General features: G+C 52.7%; 1 protein-coding gene across 3 annotated transcripts; it reads left to right on the top strand.

Moving 5' to 3' along the window:
- The first annotated feature begins 250 nt into the window (after positions 1 to 250).
- Positions 251 to 10018, top strand: Theg (theg spermatid protein). 3 transcript variants are annotated; one of them, XM_028858609.2, is made up of 8 exons: positions 251 to 608; positions 1562 to 1681; positions 1908 to 1979; positions 2442 to 2503; positions 3104 to 3173; positions 4099 to 4216; positions 6710 to 6869; positions 9728 to 10018. In XM_028858609.2, the coding sequence occupies exons 1-8, from the start codon at positions 307 to 309 to the stop codon at positions 9964 to 9966; spliced, it is 1143 nt and encodes a 380-aa protein (XP_028714442.1). In that variant the 5' UTR covers positions 251 to 306; the 3' UTR covers positions 9967 to 10018. The 3 variants fall into 3 exon arrangements, with proteins under 3 accessions (XP_028714442.1, XP_037054137.1, XP_028714443.1); XM_037198242.1 differs by lacking the exon at positions 9728 to 10018 and adding an exon at positions 8342 to 8563; XM_028858610.2 differs by lacking the exon at positions 1908 to 1979.
- The last annotated feature ends 8603 nt before the right edge of the window (positions 10019 to 18621 follow it).

Genomic DNA, 18621 nt, shown 5'->3' with positions numbered 1-18621 from the left:
GTACAGCCTCCTGTGAGATCTGAATCCGGGCTTGACTCTGGATTCCAGTGCAGATGGGTCATCTCAGCACTCAGGAGGCTGGGCTTGAGGCTAGCCTGGGCCATATAGTGAGACCCTGTCACCTCTTGTCCCCCACTCCAAAAGAAAGACATGTATGGTGGGCCCCTGAGCTGTGCACCTCAGACCTGGCTCCCTGGAATGGGGGCCTCAGAATCCACGGGTGGGCATTCTCCTGTTGCTGTGGCAACCACAGACGCTCTTGGGTGTTGAGGGAGTAAGTTTAAAGGGTTAGGAGGGATCAAGCACATGGGGGAACTTGGCGAACACCGTGCCAGTTTGCTCACCAACCCCGCCCCGGAGGCCAAGACCTCAGGTGGGTCAGAGCATGGGCAGAGCAATGGCGGTCTGGGCAATGGCGGTCTGGGCCACCAGAGTGCGTCCTTTGAGAGCCCCTGGCTCCAGGGTTCCCAGGCCACCGGAGGGGTAGACGCAGAAGACCCAGAGGAAGAGATTCCCCCGGAGGAGGTGCCTGGGGAAGAGCTCCCCGAGGCCCCCAATCTGGATGACAGTCTTGGACGAGAGTTGGAGGTGGAAGTGGTTGAAATGAGGTAGGTGTCGGGGAGCTGGGGGGCAGGTGGGTGCCGGGAGGAAGCATACACTGACATTCCCGTCTATCCTGGCCGTCTTCATCGTCCTTCCCCTTAGAGACCCCAGCTTCTCCGAGGCTGGGAGCTGTCGGTAACTGCCTGCTCTGGTCCTGACACACAGCAGCTCTTCAGTAAACACCGGTGAGAGAAGTGCTGTGCCACCTTTCCTGGGCCACCAACCAGCTCCCAATCATGACAGGGACTTGTATTAGTCATGAGTGCTCAGTCTTAGCTTGGGCTCGTCCCACTGGCTCTTATAACTCAATTTAACCTGTTTCTCTTCATCTACGCTTTGCCTCAGGGCTTTGTACTTTCTTCTGCTCTGTATGTCCTACTTTTCCTGCTTCTTCTGTGTCTGTCTGTCTGGCAGCTGCCTGGCTGGCCGGCCCCGGGGCGGCTCGCTCTCTTTCTCCCTCATTTTCTCTCTCTGTTTCCCTTCCCCTCCTCTCTTCTCTCTCCTCTCAAGCCTAGATTCCTCCTCCTACTTATTCTCTCTGCCCGCCAGCCCTGCCTATCCCTCTCCCGCATAACTATTGGCTGTCCAGCTTTTTGTTAGACCAATCAGGTGCCTTAGGCAGGCAATGCAACACATCTTTACATGGTTAGACAAGTGCAACATAAACAATATAGCACGTCTTTACATACTTACAGTAACATTCCACAACAAGTGAGCACTGCTCTTTCTCCCAACAGCCCCAGGAGGTAGGAGCTGGCTTCTTCCAGTTCCATGGACTCAGGGCTCAGTTTATGAACCGTGGGGAGCCTGGGTGATGCCAAACTCCTTCACAGAGTGACGAGGCGTCAGGAGCCCAGAGCCGACCAAAGATTTCCGATGAGGGGAGGGCAGACTGCTCTGTAGGTTCCCAGACCCATCAAGGTGGACCCGCAGACCCTGACACCACACTCTCTCGCAGCCAGCTGTCCATCACCGAGCGGACTCCCAGCATCTCCATGGCCAAGAGCAAGAAAAAGAAGGGCCGTAGGCTGCTGGAGCTGGCAAAGCCCAAGACCAACTGGCAATGCCTGAGAGACAGGTGAGGGCTGGGGCCCATGAGGTGGCGAGGCAATGGGAGCCCCGGCCTCCTCCTCCCTGCATCACCTGGGGCAGGGCACCTAGAGAACACACGGGTGTCGGGGAAGCGTCAGGCAGACACCAGGGGTTGGGCCCTTGGGTGGTAACTCGTGGAGAGTGAGGAATCTGGGAGCCAGTGGGGACCCAGAGGCAAAGGCAGGGCCTGGGACCCTGTCTCGTCGCCGCAGGAAGGGGTGCTGTTGTAAGGGCTATGCCTGGATGTCCCCACGCAAGAACAACTTGCAGTTCTGCCTGTATTGGTGAGTTGGGGTGTCCCCTCCCCCTGTCACCTGTGCATGTCAGGGACATGCCAGGCCAAGGGGTACACCTGAGCTGCCTTCTCTCCAGGGACCAGGTTCTGGGGGTGGAGGGCTCTTGGATGGGGGCTCCCTCATGCTAGGACTGCCCAGCCTCCTGCTGGACACTGGGCCTGCTGGGCAGCGTCTGCACACCCGAGGGCCTAGCTCTCCAAAGTGCACTTGGTCTGCCCCCCTGCCCCATCTTGGAACAGGGGCCTTGCTCGAGATAATCTGTTTCCCCTGGTGCTCGCGGCCCTAGTCCAGCCCAATCTTCCTTTCCTCCGTGTCCTCCTTCCATTTCCTCAGGCTGCCCTCCCTGGCTCCCCAGCTTCATATCCAATGTTCCAGGGCCCCAGGCTTCCCTTCCCCAGCAGGGCACAGGGCACAGGGCACTCTGCCCTGAGCTGCTCGGCTGTATTCCAGGCCTTCTGTATACTGGACCGAGCGATTTATCGAGGACACCACCTTGACCATCACGGTCCCTGGTAGGTTCCGTCTCTCCAGGGTAGCCTGGGTGTCCTCTGCCTAGTCTGGGGCCTGCTGGCTCCATTCAGTATGTGGCCACGTGGGTCACCTCCCCAGGCTTCCCCCACCTCCCTGAGTGGCTAGAATCCTGTAGACACATCACGGAGGAAAGGGTTCAGGACAGAGTCTTCAAGGCAAATCTGGACAGGGTTAGTGTTTGTTCTACGGAGATCCCACCTTCCTCCCCAAGTGGGATCCATCTTCTTTGAGAGCATGGATTCCTTCAAATAAAGCCCTCTCCCAACAAGAGCTCCCATGTGGATGAGCCTAGCCAGCAGGGTCTCTCTTGGGGCTCCAGACTCAGCCATGGCCCACGAGCCCTAGAAATCCTAGGCTGGCACTAACTTCTGACAAAAACCCCATTTCTGAGCCTCTCGTGTTCAGTCCTGGGGAGGAAGGAGCCATAGTCTTACCATCCTGGCGTTTGGCAAAGTGTCTGCCCATGTCTCTAGCCTGTGCCCCCTGCCTGGACCGGTGGAGGACTGAGTAGGACCCTGGGGTGGAGGGTGGTTCCCGCTGGGGCCCAGGATAGCTGTGGTGACTGGACCATTTCCGTTCAGCGGTGTCCCACCGAGTGGAGGAGTTGTCTCGGCCCAAGAGGTTCTACCTGGAATATTACAACAATAACAGGTGAGAGAGAGCGGGTGGGAGCCCTGGCTCTGAGCCTCCTCCTGTTTCTTTCCAAGATGCACTTAGCATGTCCCACTTCTGGGTCTTGAGTCTCAAGAGCTCCCAGCCAATGTCCCATGGTGGACTGACCTCGGCGGTCATGGGGACCGCACCCACAGGTGACCAACCTGGCCTCACGTGCCCTTGGCATTCGTGACCGGAGGTTATAGAGGCGGGACCTAGAGGACAGTCATGCTTTCTGAAGCCTGTCCTCAGAGCCCCTCAGGCAAAGCTTTGCTGTCTCTGTGCACAGAGGAAATGCACCCCACTGACAGCTGCACTGTGGGGTCCTGGGTTCCCACACCTGTGTTTACGCACAGTCCCATCGTGCCTTGGCACTGTGTTACCACCTGAGTGGGAGGAAGCTGAAGTCATGTTCCCTCGTGGGTGGCGATGCCCCCCAGCACTGGGGTGGATTTCAGAGTGAGCTGCGGCATTCCAACCTCAAGTGGCCGATAGGAGGGGTGGGCTAGCAACCGCAGAAGCTCAGGTCCGCAGCGCCATTCTTGTGGCAGGGTTTGCTCCCGGACGGACGGGGCAGAGAGGGGACCTGCTTTTACCCTTTGAGCTCAGGGTAGTCACCATCCTAGCCTTTTGGGGCAGCCACAGGACACGTTATCTCTGGGTCCTCATCCCCATCAGGCTATTTTGCCTGGCCCTTTGCCGCACGGGAAGGTGGGAAAAGAAAGTACACACCCGAGGGTGGCCCACCCTCTGGGAGAGATCTGTTTTGGCCCCTGCTGGAGCTCCCCTAGGAGGCATTTCCTGCCCCAATGTCCTCACACATCCCAGGAGCATCCTGGGCATTCTGAGAAAGACCACACACACAGTTCCTGAGAGCTTTCCAGAGGGGTGGGATGATGGCTGAACTCCGGATGCCTTTTAGGACAACGCCCATCTGGCCCATCCCTCGGTCCACTTTGGAGTATCAACCGTCTAACCGGCTGAAGCAACTGGCTATTCCAAAGGTTCGCAACAACATCTGGAGCATTAACATGTCTGAGGTAGGTGGGGCTTGCCCCCCCCACCGGATGGGACAGTGGGGTCAACAGCGTGTAGCTGGGTGTAGGTGAGGGGACAGGGCGTAGCCTCTATGGGGTGGATGGATGCTCCCCCCACTCTGGCCCTTGAACCTTGTCGCCCTCCCCTGCCCTCCGTGGGATTCCAAGACTTCTTGATCATTCCCTTCAACCCAGCATCTGGTCTCCAGCCTGGATGGGGCTCCACTGTGAAGTGACACCACCCAACGGGATGTGACCAGTCACTCTGGGTGGTCATCTCAACCCATTTCTTTTTTTTTTTTAATTTAATTTTTTTATTTTATAATTTCAAGATCCAGCTGGGGTTCCCTGGCCAGACAGTCTGAGTCATGAGCCCCAGGTTCAGGGAGAGACCCTGTCTCCAAAATGAAAAACCTTTCCAGGCATGATGGTGAATGCCTTTAATCCCAGCACTGCAGAGGCAGGAGGAGGTGGGAAGAGTCAGGAGGCAGGTGGATCTCTGAGAGTTCAAGTCCACCCTGGACTACATAATGAATTCCAGAACAGTCAGGGCTATGTAGAGAGACCTTGTCTCAAAAACAAAAACAAACAAACACCGCCCCCCCCCCCAAAGTGGCACACATCTGTCATCCATGGCACTCATGGGGGGATGTAGGAGGGTCAGGAGTTCAAGGCCACCTTTAGCTACTTAACAAGTTCAAGGCTAGCCTGGGCTACTTGAGACCCTGTTTCAAAAACACAAAACAAGTCCTGGCAACATACCACCTCTCTCATAACACTCCCAATCACGCTTCTGATAGACCAAGGAAAGTTTAAAAGCAGAACAAAAACACACTACAAAATAACAAGAATTCCTTAACATGTGTTCAAAAGTGTGGCCTGGACTGAATTCCCCATGAGTCTCAGGTGACTTTTGAACTTGGATTTCATTTGGATCCAAATGAGAACATGGTTCTTTCCACCCACCGCCTCCTGTCCCCACACTCACACTTGGCGTGATGCATCCACCCCCTTCCCGCATTCAGGCCACTCCTGGTGCTTCAGGGCTGCAATCCCCTGAGTTCTCCATGGTCGCCCGGACCCTCTGAAGAGTCCAAGTTCCTGGGCCTGGAGTTGAGGCCCCAGCGGGACCTATCCGTCTGCAAGTTCCTCCCCTGTAACAGGTGAAGGTCTAGCCTCAGCCAAGCCCAGCTTTGCCCAGAACAATTCCTCAGTTGTACTAGTCCTACACAAGGCCCACCTTGCGTGTGTCTTGGCACTGTGGTTACTGGCCTGGTCTCTCGGGGGACTGCTGTCACTGTCCATCATGTGGTCCTGAAACCAGCTCATTGGAGCTGGAACTGTGTCTTCCTGTGTGCATTGGCTTTTGCAGAGCTCAATAAGTCCTGCTAGGTTGTTGACCCATGCAGGCTTCTCTTTTGGTCTGTGAGGAGCAAGGTTAAGGGACCTGTGAGAGGGTCGGTGGGGAAGACTCAGTCTGGGAAATGAGCGGCAGCCATGGATCTAATTCTGAGGGCTTGGACAGTGGGTCGGGGCTGGAGAGATGGCTCAGCTGTTAGGAGCCCTGGAGGATCTGGGCAGCACACCCCTGCTGGTGTCTCCAGTTCCAGAGGAGTTGGCACCCTCTTCTGGCCACTGAAGGCAGTGCACACATGTGATGCACAGGCATACACTGGCCTGACTCCCTTTCCTACCTCAGCAGCCCCTCATGGCCTCCCCCTCCACTTCAGCAGCCCCTCATGACCTCCCCCTCCACCTCAGCAGCCCCCCATGACCTCCCCCTCCACCTCAGCAGCCCCTCATGGCCTCTCCATATTCCCACTGCACCTCAGGAGCTCATTCCGTCCTCCTCCTCGCTGGTGACTGGTGTCCACCTCCCCCCCCCCCCCCTGTTCCACACTCACAGTGCAACCATTGGATTATGTGGAAGCGTTTTAACCCACCTCCCATCTTGATCAGGTGAATTCAGCGAAGCTACCTGCTGGCTTTGCATGCTAGAGCTGCGAGTTATGGACCCCTCCAAGCTGTGCACAGAGTTGCCCTCCTGCTGTAGTGCACGGCAGATCTGCTACCACATTGTCACAGCGTGTTGTCAAGTGATTGTCCAGTGATAACCTGCTTTCTCTCTGTTTATTATTTATTTTATTCATTTTGAGACACGGTTTCACTCTGTAGACCCAGCTGGCCTTAGACTCACAGAGATCTGTCTGCCTCTGCCTCCCAAATGCCAGATTAAAGGCGTGTGCCGCTGTGCTTGACTATTATTATAGTCTTCCTGGTATTTTGTTTTATGATTTACCTTTTCAAAGTCAGCTGAGAGCATCTTGTGGGCTCTTTGTGTTCTAAGGGCCACTAATCCTTGTTGAGCACATTGCAAATCTAATTTCTTCCTGGGAGTCAGGGTGCTTCCAATCCGTGGATGGTGAGGGTGCTCCCGCCCCACGGACGGTGAGAAGTCCTGACTGCTTCACTCTTTCCCTCCATTCCCGCTTCCAGATTTCCCAGGTGTCCAGAGCAGCCCAGATGGCAGTCCCCACCCCACGGACTCTTCACCTGGCCAAGCCCAGGCCCCCGGCCACCCTGTTGGAAGAGTGGGACCCTATGCCGAAGCCCAAGCCTCACGTGTCAGACTACAACCGCCTCCTTCAGCTGGCAAGTGAGTGGATGCCTTCCTGGATGTGGGGTGGGTGAGGAGGCAGGGTCGAGGCCTGTCTTTGCCAGGGTGTGTGCCTTCCTTATGCTTCATCCCCCTCGACTGCAGACTGGCTGTCTGAAACCTGGAAACTATCAGATAAAGTGGGTGCAGGACACGAAGCTGAGGGCAGGCACCCGGCAGCCAGACTGTGCTGTGAGGGCTGCTTTGAAACAATTATTTGATCCCCTTCCATGTGAAAGCTGAGTAGCCATTCACCAGTGGCAAAAGTAATGCACACTGTTCACCGAAAAGACAAAAGAGCCTAAAGAAGGAAGTGGAAATAACACCTAACGTCACAGCTTCGTACACACACACACACACACACACACACACACACACACACACACAGAGAGAGCGCAGAGCCCGTGTGGCCAAGTTCACATGCCTCTTCCAGGCTACCCCGCCGCTCTCACTGACCAGGCCTGAATCCAGTGGGCTGTAGCTGCCCCCGTGATGCCCACGTCCAGCACCCGGCAGGCAGCGGGTCTGGGTGACCTTCGGTGGATACCTCACGTGTTGTTGGCCTCAGGACGCCCCCTCCTGTTCATCCCCGCACCCGTCCACCTCAGTCTACACACTTTTTGCACTTGGTGTCACTGCCTATGAGTGAGGTCTTCACCATAAACTGTCACGCACGTGTGCAGGACCTGAGCGCCCAGAGTCACTGTGTCTGTGCTGTGCTGGGCCGGTGCCGTTTGCCCTCAGCCTCTCCCACCTCCTCCCCAGCTATGGTCCCGGGGTTTGGTTCACGGTATGGAGGTGCTCTTTATAAAGGATGGTAACTAATCCTTTGTCAGAGCCCCCGAGGTGACTCCTTCCAATCTCACCTGGTCCTTTTAAATTTTGCCTGTGGGGTTTTCTGTTTGTTCTCTTGTTCATTCTTGCAATACCGAGGGTGAGCGTGTGTGTGTGTGTGTGTGTGTGTGTGTGTGTGTGCATGTGTGAGCTTGTGTGAGTGTGTGAGCTTGTGTGAGTGTATGAGTGTGTGAGTGTGTGAGCATGTGTGAGTGTGTGAGCGTGAGTGTGTGAGCATGTGTGAGTGTGTGAGCATGTGTGAGTGTGTGAGCATGTGTGAGTGTGTGAGCGTGTGTGAGTGTGTGAGCGTGTGTGAGTGTGTGAGCGTGTGTGAGTGTGTGAGCATGTGTGAGTGTGTGAGCGTGTGAGTGTGTGAGCATGCACGTCCTCGTGTGTGCTCCTCTCCCCCAGGCCTCACTGTGTCCACTGTGAGTGAGGGCAGCTTCAGGCTTGTGGGTCCGACAAGTGCCCAGCCACAGAGCACGGTGACCGGCACCTCTTGGAGCCCCGCGCTTGCCGGGCACTTGCCTGGGGTGTGCTTGGCTGCGGGTGGGAGCACGCGCCCAGTTCTGCTTCTGCCGATCGTGCCGGAGCACAAGAGGGGGGTCCCTTCTCCACTGTCATGCTGTGCTTCACAGAGTTTAAAAGCCCAGCTGTTGGGGCACTGAATGCTCTTCCAGAGGACCTGGGTTCGATTCCTCCCAGCACCCACACGGCAGCTCAAAAACGTCAGTAACTCCAGCGCCAGGGGAATCGACACCCTCTTCTGGCCTCTGAGGGCACCAGGCACGCATGTGGCGCACAGACGTGCATACGGACAAAAACACTCGTACATATTAAACAATAAAGTCATTTTTAAAGAGAGAAAAGCTTAGGTGTCACAATGGCTGAAAGGTTCCATGATCTGAGTCCCCTGCCCCAGACCACCGAGTCCCAGACGCTGGCTCATTTCTAGCCCAGAAACTTTGTTAGCAGAGCTTTGATCCAGCTGGGGGCTTCCTGGGATTTGAGGGAAGGACTTGTGTAAGCTGCTTTTCCTCTTGCCAGATGAAAGCAGTTCAGGAAGGGCAGCTTTTGGTTCACGGCTTGAGGGGGCAGCCCCCAGGACGGTGCCGCCTCATTCAGGGTGGGCTTTCCTGGCTCTGTTAAACCTTTCTAGAAAGGTTGTCATAGACACACCCAGAGGTGTGTTTCCATGACGGTTCTCCATCGCAGGTTCCGTTTCTCTCCCCAGGGCCTCTGTACAGTCGGGCTGTTGGTCCTCGGGGACCATGTCCATCTTCACCGAGGCCTAGGCAGACGGGGGCTTGATGGAGGCTGCGGCTGCTCTGTTTTGGGAGGATGGGAGTGTGAGACAGGGGCGCGGGGGGGGGGGGGGTGCTGACCAGGAAGAGGCCCAGAGCCACACGCCAGGGAGAAGCACTGTAACCCTGCACCCCATCCCAGAGGTGTAGAACACACAGGCAATGCTCTTCTCTCCACCACCACCACCAGGTCCAGGTGGGGAAGGCCCATGTTCTCCCTGGTACCTGTGGCCTCCTTTCTGAGTGCCGTGACCCATGGAAACACCTTCACAATTCACCCTCTTAAAGGGTGGTTTATGATGTTTTCACAAAGTTGCCCAGTCATCACCTATTTGGTTCCAGAACATTCTGTCACCACAAAAGAAAACCTTGTCCTCATGAGCAGTCACTTGGTTCTCTGTACCCCTGAATCCACTCCCCTTTTTGGATTCACCTGCACTGATGTTTCCTGTCACAGACTCCTATGCTACGTGTCCTTTTATGTCTGGTCCTCTCCCTGTCCTTGAGCCCCACCCCTAATCCCTCATGCTGTGTTGTTTCTGAGTCTCGGTCCTGTTCATGGCTGTGTAATACTCCAGTGTGTGGATGCCGTGTGCTCTGAGTGACACTGTGAGCGTGGCCCACACAGATTCTGTCACTCGTTTGCTGGTGGGCAGACCCAGGTTGGAGCTTGGCCCGAAAAGTCTGAGCCTGGCCTTGTTCCTCTCTTCTGCCCTCTAGCACCCAAGGCCATGTCAGAAAAGTGTGTTCCTGACCGCAGTCCTCAGTGGGAGGTCCTGGAAGCCACCAAGAGAGCAGTGGCCAGTTCACGGATCATCTCTCTGGCCCAGCCCAGAATACGCAAGGACCTCAATGAGGGCTACAACCCGTACTACATCTCCCCGGCCTCTCTGGTGGCTCAGGCATCTCCTCGCATTTACGAGCTTGCCACCCCTAAATACATCACCAAGAAAGTGTGACCGCCAGGCCTGATCTCCAGCCCACCCCCAGTAAACACCCAAGTGCATCCTTGCCTGTGTGCATGATTCACTAAGCTCCGTGGTCTGGGTCGGGGCGGGCTGGGATGCCAAAGGCCAGAACAATAATAACGTTATTTTTGCATTCTACCTGGGATGTGCGGCCCTTTTATTTTTCAAGCTTCTCTTTCCATCTCGAGGGCCTCTGCGGCCGGGACTCAGCTCCTTGTCCCATCTTGCTCCCTAGACTTTCCCCATCCGGCTGCCTCCCACATGCCCACATGGACCTCAAGTTCAGCCCCATGGCATGCTGGTCCTTGTGGCGACCGGATGAGAAGATGATCGTCCTCTCATGGGGTTCCCTCAGAACTTGTCACAGGGTCATGATGTTTGGAGGGAGGGATGGGAGGCAGTGAGGCTGGGAGGGGAGTACTCTTGGCCCATTCTGCCATCTGAGGGTCCTTCACTGCACAAGCCGGGGGTACACGGCAGAACATGGCTTCCGGAGTTGTCAGAAAGAGACTTCTGTCGATCAGTTCCTCAGACGCGGGCAGCTGGTTATGCATTGCAGACGGACTGAGCAGGCTCCGGGTTCCCAGTGAACCACCCCCAGGGTCTGCCATCTCTCAGGTCCGTGATGAGCACCTGACGTGGGTCCTGGGCTTACAGTTGGGTGGAGCTGAGGTACTTCCTTCTGGTAGACCCAGGGAGCACATACTGGTCCCCTGTCCTAGTGTCTCAGGGGGCTAAATTAGCTTGAGGTCCTTCCTCCTCTGGAAGGAGGTGTCTCCCTGTCTCTGTGCCAACTCTCCTTTCCTCTGAGGATCCATGCCGGTCCCCAGTTTAGGGTCCTTTAATCTGAAGGAGGCTATTGTGGGGTGTGGAGCTGTGCAGAAGGCCTCTCTCTCTCTCTCTCTCTCTCTCTCTCTCTCTCTCTCTCTCTCTCTCTCTCTGAAGTCTTACACAAAGCCTCCTGTGGCTGGCTGTGTCACCCGCGAGCCAGCTGCCCTGCTCAGGACAGTGAGATAGGCCCTACCCGTTTGTGTGATTGCCACAGCATCGATCCTGATCCTGAGCTGGGCCTGGGCGTTTGACCCTTTATAAGTTGTCCAAAGACATGAAATTTTCTGGTAATGTAGAGACTAGGATTGAGCATTTGCTGCACAGACCTAGACCAAGAATCAAAAGGCCAGCACTCCAACTGAGAAGGTGGGGGAGTCTCTGAACAGAGCCCCGGTCTTTCTCACACACTGGCGGCTGCCATGCAGAAGTGTCCGTAACAGGAGGGAGGTGGTCATCATCCAGGACTCTGGGGTGGGGTCCCCACTTCTGAAACGCTTGGGTGGTGCGTCCAGGAACTGGGGCAGGTAGTTGTGAGGAGATCTTGGGTGGCCCGAATGCGGCTCTGGTTAGTGACAGGTTAGCGATGTCAGTCAACATGCCCTTTGAGGAACAGACTGTGTATGGCTGATGCCTGTGGTCATGCTTCCCCTTCACAGATGCCTCGGGGCTCCTGAACTGGGTGATCCCTGATCACACAGGTGGGCCCCAGCAGACTGCAGGACGGAGGCAGAGGGGCTCTCACAAATGAGACAACGTCCATCTAGGGGTCAGAAATAGTTTTCCCCCATCAATTAAATAACTAAGACAGGAAAAAAGTGTTCCAGGAAATCTTGGGGAGTCCCAGTACAGCCGTCATATGACACGTGGGAAATTGGGGTCCCCTCTTTGGGGTTCTTGGTCTCATTAACAAAAGAATTTAAGAGTGGCCACAATGGCAGTTGGAGGGTGATTGGTTAGAGTTTCAAAGGCCAACTCCAGGGCAGGCAAGCTGGACAGACAAGTTATAGCTGCTTGGAAGCAGCTGTGTGTGTGTGTGTGTGTGTGTGTGTGTGTGTGTGTGTGGTGGAGGGGTGGAGGTGGGAGTGGGAAGGCGGGGGGAGGGGGGTACGGGGTACGGGGGGGACGGGGTGCAGGGTGGAGGGGTGGAGTGGAGGAGGGGCGGGGTGGGGGTGGGAGTGGGGGGCGGGGCGGAGTGGGGGGCGGGTTGTGGGAGTGGGGAGGAGGGCGGGGGGAGGGGCGGAGTGGGGGTGGGGGCGAGGGTGGGGGAGTGGGGGGTGGAGGGTGGAGTGGGGGGTGGAGGGTGGAGTGGGGGAGGAGGGCGGAGGGGGAGGGGGCGGAAGTGGGGTGGGGCGGGGTGCGGGCGGGGAAATGGAGGAGAGAAGGCACAAAGACCACGAAGCCTGAGATAAGTCAGAGACTCAGAGTGGCGGTCAGTCACCTGGCGGAGGGGGTGGGAGCGAAGCCAGCCAAAGGCGGACGAAGTTCAAGGCTTTAGTGAGGGAGTTAAGGCACGCTGAGGCTCTGGGCCAGCATCGGGAAGAAGACATTGGAGGAAAAGGAAATAGTTCCTCGAGTCTGGCCTCAGACCAGGCTCAGGGTGGCTCCCTGCGCTAGGGGCGGGGAATTTTGAGAGAAAAAAGTGTTATCTCAAGGTGAACTCGCCCCCCCCCAGGGGTGGTTCCCTAGCGAGGTCCCCCGCAAGCCACAACCCAGCGGAGGGACCAGGAAGGAGGAGAGGGACCCTGCGCCTGCTCAGAACGTTCTCAGGAAACCAGCAGGGGTCTCACTCTGGACCGGACCTTACTGTGTAGTCCAGGCTGACCTTGAACTCAAGGTGATCCTTCTGTCTTAGTCTCCAGAGTGGCACGATGTGCGTGACCACCATGTGCAGCACGTGCCTCCGCTATAGCCTTGGGATTGGGGATTTTTGACACAGCAACAGGTGAACCGGACTAGAAAGTGCTAGGCTGAGTCAGTGGGCGGCGAGGGACGGGGGTGTGGGTGTGGGGGGTGGGGGCTGTGGAGGTGGCTCAGGTGATGTCCCTTCCCAGAGGCTGAGCTGTGGTTCTCAATGCCTGCAGTGCTAAAAACCGAAGTGGTGGCGCATGACTTCAATCCCAGCCCTGGGGAGGCAGAGGCAGGCGGGTCTGTGAGTTCGAGGTCAGCCTGGGCTACACAAGATGACCCAGTATGGCTCTTCTTGGGGGGCAGGTAACAAAGTAAAGCAAGACACGTTGTTGGGATCAACGGGCACCTCAAATTCTGTGTGCCCTGCTGTCCAAAGCCACCTCACATTTCGGTGTTCTTACTCAGGTCGGGGACTCCAGAAGCCACATGTATCCCCGGACTCGGCCTTTCTGGGATGTCACGGCTCTTTCAGCACAGACTTGTGCGTCTCCACTGTGGGTGGTGTGGAGTGACCCGGTTGTATATAGATTTGCTTTCTGCTTCGGTTTGTACTGGAGAACGTAATTCTGCATTAGTTGATAATTGAACTCTCTCTCTCCTCCTCCCCCTTCTCTTTATTCCATTCCCCTCCTTGGTCTCTTGGTCTCTCTGTTTCTATTCCCCCATCTCTTCATCCTCCCCCGTGTGTCCCTCTCCATCTTTCTCCCCCTTCTCTATCAATGCTGCTTTGGAGTGCCATTTGAGATGATTAATTTTAAAAAGTTTTATTTTGAGACAGGGTTTCTCTGTGTAGCCTTGGCTGGCCTGGAACTCACTCTGTAGACCAGACTGGCCTTGAACTCACAGAGATGCACATGCTTGCGTCTCCTGAGCATTAGGATTGAAGGTGTGCACCGCCACGTTGGGCCAATAGGTTTAAAAGTTGCAAAGGCATATTTTCTATAATATAACAACCCCCCCATCCTCTGAGAAAACTGCGGGGACACACAGTTGCTCTCCGGGACTTTAAGGTCAGTCATGAAGAGGTGGTAGGCAGAAGGACCCACGGCACAGTACCAGGCACTGGTGTGAGCGCTGGTGGTAGGCACTTGCACATTGATAGGGGACTGGAGGAAGAGGGGGTGCAGGGCTGAGTGGGGAACTGCAGAACTGGACCCTCAGAAGTTGGAGCTGGTTGTGGCGGCTGCGGACAGAGCAGCTGCCGGCTTGGCCAGCATAGAGGAGACCAAAGGCCAGTAGCACAGCCTGTCGTGAGCGGCGTTCCTGCCATGGGCAGGGGTTGGGGTGGGAGTGGGGAGTCAGGGTCACATGAACCCCCAGCAGTGGTCACCTCTTCAGAACCGAGACACTGAAGAGCACAATCCATATAAAGACACCACAGAGGAAAGGAAATTGTAAAGCAAAGAACGTCAAACACACCACAATCTTGAAAGGATTTATTTTTATTTTTAAAAGATATACTTAGCCGGGTGGTGGTGGTGGCCCACGCCTTTGATCCCAGCACTTGAGAGGCAGAAGCAGGCGGATCTCTGTGAGTTCGAGGCCAGCGTGGTCTACGGAGTCAGCTAGGGCTACACAGTTAGACTCTGTCTTGAAAACAAACAAATGAAAAACAGACCAAGAGCAGTCAGTGCTCACCTCACAAGCACTGAGCTAATCCTCCAGCTCCACAGCAATTTAAATAAATCAAGAAAAGAGCTGCCTGGACTTGTGAGGTCACAAGCAGGACACGGCAGTTCACAGCTGTGGGAGACAATGAAACGTGAGGTCAGAGCAGAGGCCGCCTGAAGGTGGAGGCCCCAGTGGGAAGTAGCTGTAAGGAGACCAGACAGCGCCGAAGCCAGCAAGAAAGGCACAGTGGGCAGGACTCGGGAGAAACACCTAAATAAAGAGAAATACAGTCATCCCAACGGGTCAGGAAGATCACAGTGAACTGGACAAGAACAAGGAGATGCCACATCCATAAAAATGACACCCTCAGAGGACACAGGTGAAATAATGCAATGAGAAATACTTAAATTTATAATTTAAGAAAACTGCTTGGAACCTGAACATGGCAGTTTATCCTGACAGTACTAGTTCTCAGGGGCCATAGCAGGAGGATTGAAAGCTCAAGGCTGGATAACTTGGCAAGATCCTGTTTCAAAATAGGTAAAAAGACAGCTGGGAGCATAGTTCAGGGTTAGAGCTGTGGGAGGCTCTACAGGTGAGGGGTGGGGGTGTGGTCAGGGTGGAGCCCCGCCCAGAATCCCCCCGTGAGGGGCTAGGGGCGTGGTCAGGGTGGAGCCCCGCCTAGAATCCCCAGTGAGGGGCTGGGGGCGTGGTCAGGGTGGAGCCCCATCTAGAATCCTCCAATGAGGGGCTGGAGGCGTGGTCAGGGTGGAGCCCGCCTAGAATCCCCAGTGAGGGGCTGAGGGCGTGGTCAGGGTGGGGCCCCACCTAGAATCCCCCCAGTGAGGGACTGGGGGCGTGGTCAGGGTGGAGCCCTGCCTAGAATCCCCAGTGAGGAGCTGGGGTCTAGGCATTTGGTTCAGTTGAGAGCTGGTGTAGGATGTGCCAAACTCTGGTAATCCCCAGTAAAATTGGAGTCCTGCATCACATCTTATTTGCTAACACTGTCTTAAGAACAGAGTCTGTTGTAGATGTAACCAACCGTCTTATTAAATAAGAAACACAGAACCAATGCAAAGAAGAAAGCCAAGAGATCAGACCTAAGAGCTTTACCCGCCTGCTGCAGCTAGCCTCTTTAGCCAAGAGACCTCTCCGAAAGAGACCTACTTCCTGTCTGTCTTTATATAGACATTCTGTTCTGCCTTCTCATTGGTTGTAAACCCAACTACATGACTGCCTCGTCACTGCCTGTCTGTACAGACCTCCAGGTCTTCTATGGTTGGTATTGAGATTAAAGGCGTATGTCTCCAATGCTGGCTGTGTCCTTGACCACACAGAGATCCACCTAGCTCTGCCTACCAAGTGCTGGGATTAAAGGCGTGCACCACCACTGCCCAGCTTTCCCTATGGCTCTAATAGCTCTGACCCCCAGGCAACTTTATTTATTAACATACAATTAAAATCACATTTCAGTACAAATAAAATATCACCATATTTCCCCTTTTCTATTTTAATAAAAAGAAAAAGTGAAAAGGTTATAACTAACATAAGAAAAACTATATACAAGCCGGGCGTGGTGGCGCACGCCTTTAATCCCAGCACTTGGGAGGCAGAGGCAGGCGGATCTTTGTGAGTTCGAGGCCAGCCTGGGCTACCAAGTGAGCTCCAGGAAAAAGGCGCAAAGCTACACAGAGAAACCCTGTCTCGAAAAAACCAAAAAAAAAAAAAAAAAAAAAAAAAAAAAAAAAAAAAAAAAAAAAAAAAAAAAAAAAAAAAAAAAAAAAAAAAAAGAAAAACTATATACAAAAGTACAATAACTATATACAATATATACAAGTAATAAATACCTAAACAATGTCTAGTCCATTTGTATTTGACAAATTCAGAGAAAATAATTCCATTACCTATCCTATTTTGGTAAGTTCAAAATGTACCTATTTACTTTCTATCCTAACTAGTTTTCCACTATAACTAACTAATCTTCAACTCCCTCAGAGATCCAAGGAGGAAAATAATATTACCTAACAAAAATAAAAACAGGGGCCGGGCGTTGGTGGCGCACGCCTTTAATCCCAGCACTCGGGAGGCAGAGCCAGGCGGATCTCTATGAGTTCGAGGCCAGCCTGGGCTACCAAGTGAGCTCCAGGAAAGGCGCAAAGCTACACAGAGAAACCCTGTCTCGAAAAAAACAAAAAAAATAAAAAAAAATAAAAATAAAAACAGGAAGTGCATGTAAGCAACTTCCAAAAAATTTGTGAGTTGACAGAAACAGCCAGCTGCTTGGAGAGTCACCTGAGGTTTCTCCAGTGTTGGGGCATCATCTTCAGCCTATAGGCTTAGTGTATCTGACAGACTCATTTGTGAAGTAGGATGTACATAAGGTCAACAGTTCAACCTCACATTGGGTGAGAGCAGTCCATGTACCAGAAACACCTGAATTCCACTACTGTCATGTCATGATTCAGGATTTTAAATTCTGGAAATTGTTGATGTTTTTTGAATTCAGCTGTCCATTCTTCTTGGCTGTGTATATGTGGCTTCATCTCAGCATCCTGTTCTTCTTCACATTCCTCTGTTAAATGCCAGTCTACTATTGAGAGGCGTGAGCTTAGTTACTCTTCAAGAATAACTGTTTCAGCTGCTGTTCCATTGCACAACAGAAGCCATCGGCCCGCTGCCTGTTCAGCTGCCTTCGAAGAAAAGGGCACTGTACCTTTTCCGGATTGTGAAGGCCACTTCAGGGATGGTGCCATATTGTCCTGGCCTCAGAAGATGCCTTTTGATAAAGCCATAACCACACTTGTTTTGGAAAGAATCAGTAGTCCTTTGTTTCGTGTTCTGTCTGTCCATGTTGTCCTGTTGATTCAAGGATACTTTGTTGTCCAGTGGCTAACTTTTGCCACAATGAAAATTAACTCCATATGCAGTTTCTTCAATGCCCACATTCTCTCTGAAGTAGATTTGTACTGCCAGGAGCCGACATGTCTCAAAAAAGAAAAATTTCTAAGTTATTAAAACATTTTAAATGCCATATTCAGTAGATCTCTGAAGGGTTTGAAGATGACCTGTCTATCTAAAATATATCTGCTCAATTTTTAAAAACATACCTAATATGACTACAAGTTCTATTTTTTTTTTCTGAGACAGGGTTTCTCTGTGTAGCTTTGCACCTTTCCTGGAACTCACTTGGTAGCCCAGGCTGGCCTTGAACTCACAGAGATCCACCTGGCTCTGTCTCCGGAGTACAAGTTCTATTATAATGTCTAACTACTGACTTTCATTTCTTTATATCCTAATAGTTGGTAATGATAACATTCAAGGATCAGAAAATTGCATTACATTGTTAAATGAACGGTAAGAAATATACATATAGCATTTTCTAACAATATCAATTTCAATATATATAATTTGTATACAATATAAAACAATCCAATCCAATGTAAAGTATTTAAAACTAGTAATTGTCTTTTTCTTTTCTTTCTTTCTTTTCTTTCTTTCTTTCTTTCTTTCTTTCTTTCTTTCTTTCTTTCTTTCTTTCTTTCTTCCTTCCTTCCTTCCTTCCTTCCTTCCTTCCTTCCTTTCTTTCTTTCTTAAACAAGAACCTTAAATCTAATCTCCTTTGCTTAGCCTTTTTCCTAACCCTTGACAACAACTTGTAACCAACCCCCCTAAACAATGAAAATTATCCCAGACTCAAAACCCATTAAAAAGACTAAAAAAAACCCACCTGCCCCACACCACCTCTTTGGGAATGTGGGTGTCGTATTCTTAAAATTGCTTCCTGCTGGGTATGGGCGAAGGTATCTTTATCCTGAAAAGAAAAATTTTAGGTTAATTGTCAAATTCTAGGAAAGGTGATTATATCCTTCATTATCAAGTCTGTGTATAATGCCAAAGTTCAGGGTTTATCTCAAATCCTTATTCAAGTAGTCTTTGAGATTGGATCATCTCAGTTAGCCCTCTCAAAATTGCTCTGAGCACTTTGTAGTTCAAAGCTGATCTGTAGATGATGTTTGTCAGCTTAGTGATAATATTATTGTCCACGTGGAATTGTTGTTGTTGTGGGGCCCCATCTTCTTTCTGGAGACTTCAGTTGATGTTAGGCCTGGCCGTGATTTTCTCCAGAAAACTGATAAGAGACTCGAACACAAAGACATATATATGCAGCTAATTGAAGCCTTTTTTTTCTTTCTAGAATTAGTTAGGACTCTATATGACCATTCATATCTTAACAAAGTTTAAAATGTATATATACATATATACATATTAATCTTGTAAATTTTGATATAAAATTAG

This window comes from Peromyscus leucopus, chromosome 22, assembly GCF_004664715.2.
Source record: "Peromyscus leucopus breed LL Stock chromosome 22, UCI_PerLeu_2.1, whole genome shotgun sequence".
NCBI lineage: Eukaryota > Metazoa > Chordata > Mammalia > Rodentia > Cricetidae > Peromyscus > Peromyscus leucopus.
Note: the sequence above shows the minus strand (reverse complement) of the source record. Positions and strands in the feature narration are given on the sequence as shown.

Coding starts and splice junctions, on each gene's coding strand:
- Theg (XM_028858609.2), top strand. CDS start 307: ATGGGGGAACTTGGCGAACACCGTGCCAGTTTGCTCACCAACCCCGCC. Junction 3,174..4,098: donor GAATATTACAACAATAACAG/GTGAGAGAGAGC, acceptor GATGCCTTTTAG/GACAACGCCCATCTGGCCCA. Junction 6,870..9,727: donor CCGCCTCCTTCAGCTGGCAA/GTGAGTGGATGC, acceptor TCTGCCCTCTAG/CACCCAAGGCCATGTCAGAA.